At 49.9% G+C, this 6,095-nt stretch overlaps 1 protein-coding gene across 1 annotated transcript; it reads left to right on the top strand.

Annotated features, from left to right (window-relative positions):
• The first annotated feature begins 1,207 nt into the window (after positions 1 to 1,207).
• LOC126947448 (putative uncharacterized protein MGC34800) lies at positions 1,208 to 2,168 on the top strand. The gene is given in 4 exon segments (XM_050778090.1): positions 1,208 to 1,348; positions 1,527 to 1,586; positions 1,631 to 1,900; positions 1,902 to 2,168. Coding segments are annotated over 4 exon segments (738 nt in total).
• Positions 2,169 to 6,095: the final 3,927 nt, after the last annotated feature.

Here is a 6,095-nt window from a genome sequence, read left to right as displayed (position 1 = left end):
TAGATAACTCCACCTTCATTACTTAATCACCTTATAATACCCACCTCCAAATACCATCACACTGGGTGTTAGGTTTCAACATATGAATATAAAGCACAAATGACTCTTTAAAAATACAAATAACCTCTTTAACCTTTGGTTGACTCCTTTTCTTATTAATATTATTGACAGTACGCTTCTTAAAATGAAATAGTTTTCTTCATTTATCTTTCACTTTTTGATAAGGTGGAGTAATTCAACTAAAAATTGCAACTATTTATCCATGATGATAATGAGATGCCCAGAAATGTATCTTTAAGGTATTTATCATAGAACAACAGGAATGTCAAAATACCATCTGTTAGTGAATTATTGCTCTTTAAAAGATTAGTAATGGCGTTGTAGCCTTTTAGGGAATACTCTTTAATACTGGTTACAGATAGCTCTTTGTAATTTAAAAAACATAAAACAGTAATAAATTAACAGGTAGAATTCTAAAATATATTACATAGAGAAAGAAGGAGAATTAAATGAAGCAATGTCTCACATATTCAGTATTTTGAGGAAACTCATAACAAGGGAATTTTCTAGGCTAAAAACTTTTTGAAGTACATCAAATTTAAAAGATTTTGTAACTGTTGGCTTTTTCTTGCTTCTTAAACACTATAAATAAAATCATGTCAGAAGGTATACCTAATATTTTCTGACAAATCTTCTGTCCTTAATATAATTTCTAGTTCAGTCTCTACTGAAGGTCATATCTCCTGACAGTGGTGACTATCTAATATAGATAGAGATTTTGGGACTCGCTGCTTCCAATTTTGACACGGGTGAATGAGAAATTTCCAGTACTATTGGAATTTCAGTGTAAACGGAGAGTCCAACTATGCTCCTCGATTATGATGGCCTGCCAGGCGAGGGATGCTGGAGCATAAGGTTAAGAATATTTTGCTGTAACATTTGGATATGTATTACAATATGTATCTTTTGGTTATATATTGTATTACATGTATACAATTCTAGCAACCAGATTTCTTATCTTCCCTTCTGTTTAACTCAGAGATGTCCCCTGACGTACTGTTTTTTCTTTGGTAGTTTTCTGAGCTGTTTAAATCTTTCAGACATACCCAGCTTGTGTCTGAACATATGTGGTGTGTGTGATGTGACGCATGCCACATTGTCACATGGAGAGTTTGTTGTGTTGTGCATATAAGTGTGTAGTGGTAGAATGGCTGAAAAGGCACCAAATGACAGCCTGTCAGGTGCAAGCAGGCCCAAGCCCTCCTTCCTCAAGATGGAGGAGGAGCTGTGCCCCCTGCAGGGACTCCCCAAAAGGCCACTGTGGAAGCCCCACGACCCAGACAGGCAGGTGGAGAGCAGCAGCCGGCCGAGACTAACTACAGCGAGAACACTGTGCGGAGCTCCAGCCGCTGAAACATCCTGCAGGCAGGATAGCCTTGGGCACCCCGCCCCTGATGATCTCACTGCACCACTAGCCTAGGGCCCCACCCCGCTGAGAATCCGGAACCTTACCTATCCATAACCAGCTCGCCTACGACCAAGGGCCAAGAGCTATGGTCTCTGAGAGCCGCGCAGGAATGCAGGAGGTGACGGCGCCCACAGAGAAAGTATGCCGAGCCTGTAGAAGCAGAGACTTCAGGGGGACCTGCGCGGGGCGGCGGCCCCAGTGCCCAGCACAGCAGGGGCTGGAGACCGCGCTGAGCACCAGATGACTGCCCGGTTCCTCCAGGGCGCCTGCAGGCAGGCGGCAGAGTGGCTGTGCCGGGAACCTGGAGCGGCTCCTGGCCCCACGCAGGCAGGGTCCCCAGAGACAGCTCGTGTAGCGGATCCACAGTCCCGGGGCCCTCAGGCACCGCCGCCGCTGCCGCCCTCCCTCAGCCCTGAGCACGTCCGCCCTGGCCGAGCCAGCTGCCCCCAGTGAACCCGCGCCCGGCGCTCCGGCTCTCCGCAGGGGCCCCTGTGGATCCCGCAGGCTCGCGATCCTGGTTCCTGTCCCAGCCTGCGCCTGCTCCAGCGCCCCCGACTCCCCAGCGGCTCCTCCCTACTTCTAGCCTTGGCTGCTTCCAGCGCGGAACCGACCCCCCCTCCCTGCCTCCAACTCGCGGGTCGCGCCTCTTTGCAGCCTCTTGGCGTCGGCGCCTCAGCTCTGGGGCCAGGGCCCCTCTTGAGCTCGCCGCCAAGCTTGCCAAGCCCGGCCAAGCCCCTCTTCAGCCCACCCTCCTGGCAAAACGTCTTTCTTCCGCTCGCCTGCTAGTTCGGTCATCGCGCCACAGCCAATGCCTGCTGTAGCTGTCTCCCTTGGCGAAGCGCTGCAAGGGCCAGCGCCCAACCTGTCGCTGCGGAGACCTGGGCACAGAACCTGCCCTGGTGCCGGGCAAGCGCTTGTTCTTTAAAGTCCCCGGCCCCTGGGCAAACCTGGAGGAGCCCCAGGAAATAGCGCTCAGGACCCACAGGCTGGACAGCCTGCCCCCGCAACCGCCGCTGGCCACTCCGGCGCCCGGGACCTGACCACCGTCCCGGCCACCTCCGCCGGTTGGCAGGGACGGTCCCCTTTCAGCTTGCAGTTCCTCAGCGAAGAGGAGGGCCCTCCACAGACCCTCGCCGGGTCTCCAGCGCCGCGCCCACCATGATCACAGATGGAACTCAAGGTCACCGCAAGGCCATCAGGCCGGGCAGGACCCGCTGCTGCGGGGGGAGTCCAGGACACCGCTGGACTTAAGAGAGGGGTGGGCCCAGGCTTCGCGCCGGTGCTGCCCCCTCACCCGTCTGGATCTGGTGCCCTGCAGATCCAGGAGGGCACCCACACTGGGGAGAAGCGATTCAGCGGTGCCATCTGCAGCAGGGCCTGCACCAGCAAAGGCAACCTCCAGGTACACTTGGCACTCACATGTGGAATAATGACCCCTACATCCTCCCCCAAGGCGAGTTGCCTCAGTGGAACAGTCCATGGCTGTGCTAGGGAGTGATGGCCTGAAGTTCTCTGAAACATTCCAGAAGGATCTGACAGCCCGAATAATGAATGGCGACCCCAATATTTGGAACCAGCATGCTGCTTGCTCGCAGGAGCTTGCCGTAAAGAATGAGATTTCCATCATTCAGAACACAGGCTTTTCCCACATCCCAGGAAATTTTGGCTGCTGCACCGCCCCTCTGGGTACCCTGGGATGCAAAAAAGCTCAAAATAGTCCTCCCATTGTCAGCCTAGACAAAGCACTGCAGCAGCCTGCACAGCAGGCAGTATCCATTGGCCAGGTCACCCAGAAGAACAAGGAGATGGTCTAAACTGGCTGAACACAGGGGACTCAGGTCCTTCCACAGTGAACCTGACTGGTCTTGAGAATTCTGCAACCTTTTAAGTAAAAAAAAAAAAAAAGTTGATTGTAAAGTGGCCTCAGGAACACAAAGAGCCCAGACAATCCTCACTTTTCCCTAGAGGGTCTCACTGTGTTGGCCAGCCTGGACTCGAACTCCTGGCCTTAAGCGATCCACAACTTTGGCCTTTCAATTGCTGGGATTACAGGCAAGAACCACTCCACACCTGGCCTCTGGAGGGACTCTTGCTTTGTGTGTTTGGGCTGGTCTTCCTACGTAATCAGTAAGATGTTCCTGCAGTTTAGTTTGGGATCTTTCTGCACAAATTCAGTGGATCCTGTGATTTTTTTCATGTAATAAATTGTATTACAAACAAATTTGCAATGAATAAGCTAGACAATTAATTCAGTTAGTAACCTAAGGCCTGGAAAATTTCATTACTTCATCCACACATGTTTATAAGGAGATGATTGAAGAAGTAGTCAAAATATGCAGATTCCTAATCATCCCCAAGAAGAAGGGAACCACTGAAAGGCAACCTGGGAGGGTGTGTGGGGTTGTTCTGAGGTTGTGAAAGCCACTGAAATTCACACATAAGGGGATAGAAAAAGGCAATCCACATATTTTGAGTACCTACATGTGCCCAGTATAACTTGGTCTTTGTTAAGATGATCTACCACTTTTGGAGTCACACAGAACTGGATTGAATGCCAGTTCCATCGCTCATTAATATACTATCGTGAATGTGTTTTCAACTTCTCTGAGTCTCAGTTTTCTCACCTACAAAAGATGGGGTTGTTATGAGGCTTACATATGGTACATGTGTATAAATCTAGACACAATGCCTGTAATTTTGTAAGTGTTCAATATATGGAGGGAGGAGTATTCTAGTCCCCTCATTTAATTTTTTGAGAAAGTTTATAAAATTTGTGTTATTCATATTTTTAGAACAACCAAGGATGAGAAAGATTACATAAATTACCATAGTCACAAAGCAGTCCCCAGTACATTTACTTAGTAATTGCTAATTAAAAGGAGCAATGGCCAGGCACGGTGGCTCACGCCTTTAATCCCAGCACTTTGGGAGGCCGAAGCAGGTGGATCACCTGAGGTCAGGAGTTGGAGAGCAGCCTAACAAACATGGATAAACCCTGTCTGTACTAAAAATACAAAATTAGTTGGGCATGGTGGCACATGCCTGTAACCCCAGCTACTCAGGAGGCTGAGGCAGGGGAATCATTTGAACCCAGGAGGTGGAGGTTGTGGTGAGCCAAGATGGTGCCATTGCACTCCAGCCTGGGCAACAAGAGTGAGATTCTGTCAAAAAAAAAAAAAATTAGCAATGATAATGACATTTAAAAGATTATATTACGTAGTGCGTTTCTTTTCTTTTCTTTTCTTTGAGATGGCATCTCACTCTGTTGCCCAGGCTGGAGTGCAGTGGTGCAGTCCGGGCTCATTGCAACCTCCGCCTCCTGGGTTCAAGCGATTCTCCTGCCTCAGCTCCCGAGTCGCTGGAACTACAGGCATGTGCCACCACATCCAGCTAATTTTTTGTATTTTTAGTAGGGACAGGGTTTCACCGTGTTAGTCAGGATGGTCTCGATCTCCTGACCTCATGATCTACCCTCCTCAGCCTCCCAAAGTGCTGGGATTACAGGCATGAGCCACCGCGTCTGGCCTGGTTTTCTTTTATATAAGCCTCTTCGTTTGCTGAAACCATAGATTCTAAGTTGCTCTATCAAAGTGATAATTAGAAAAATGTGATATACTTAGTGCATAAATTTTAGGAAATTTCCCCTATTACTCTTCTTTGGTTGAATATGTGTGTTATTTTCCAAAAATGTAAATTGAATATATATGTGTTGAATCCATATATGTATTGAAAATATAAGTTGACATCACAGAGTAGACTTAGTTCATGGCAATGCTTTTTCTGAAAGCACCTGGGTCTCTCTAGTTTCTAAAAACCTCACAGGCCACAGGGGAAAGGGCGTTCTTTGGATGCCAGATAATGCATGAAGCAGATTTGGTTACAGTAATTTTAGCATAATTCATTTTAAAGTGATGATCTCTAGGAACTTCCTCACAGTGGAGCAACCTGAAAGCTCCCAGCAGCCAGCAATGAATGAAAGGTGGGGGCGGGGCTGCCAGCAGGGCGGGGCCTAGTGAGCCAGGGGCCTAGGCTCCCACATCACAATGGGGGCGGGGGCGCGTGGAGGGGACTCTGGGCCTGATTGGTTCCTGGGAACCAGGAGGGAGCTCTGGCGGTTGGCAGGGCAACCTTGTTCAGTTGGTGGGAAGCAGTGGAAGGAGGAGGAGCTTCCTATGTGCTCTCTTCGCAATCACAGCTCTCAGGCTAGTTGCATCTAGACCCATTCTAAATAAAGCAAGCAGGTTCCCAAAGGACCCTTGCAGACAAGTCAGCTCAGGGGAGGCGGCAGAGGCGGGGTGCGGGCTGCTAGTGGGGTGCAGCCCCATAGCCAGAGGCTGGCCCTGCCAGCGTGCCGTTTTGGGGAAGAGGTGGTAGTGCTGAGCTCTGCAGACTTGGAAGCAAGGGAAGGCCCAAGCTGCTGGAGAGGAGCGGGGCTACCCCATGGGGAACACGCTGAGCTGTTGCTTGGGCACCAACCCCAGCCCCAGGCAGGGTCTGTCCAGGGGGTCTGCGGAGCTGTACTGCGGCTCTGACATCTATGAGGCGGTGGCAAGCAGAGGTGCAGGCCAAGGCAGAGAGGAGCGGAGGCACAGCAGATGGAACTTGCTGTTCCCCAATGCCAGCCCCA

Source organism: Macaca thibetana, unplaced genomic scaffold, assembly GCF_024542745.1.
Source record: "Macaca thibetana thibetana isolate TM-01 unplaced genomic scaffold, ASM2454274v1 unplaced_scaffolds445, whole genome shotgun sequence".
Classification (NCBI taxonomy): Eukaryota; Metazoa; Chordata; class Mammalia; order Primates; family Cercopithecidae; genus Macaca; species Macaca thibetana.
The sequence above is the reverse complement of the archived record's forward strand: the minus strand, read 5'-3'. Positions and strand labels throughout refer to the sequence as shown.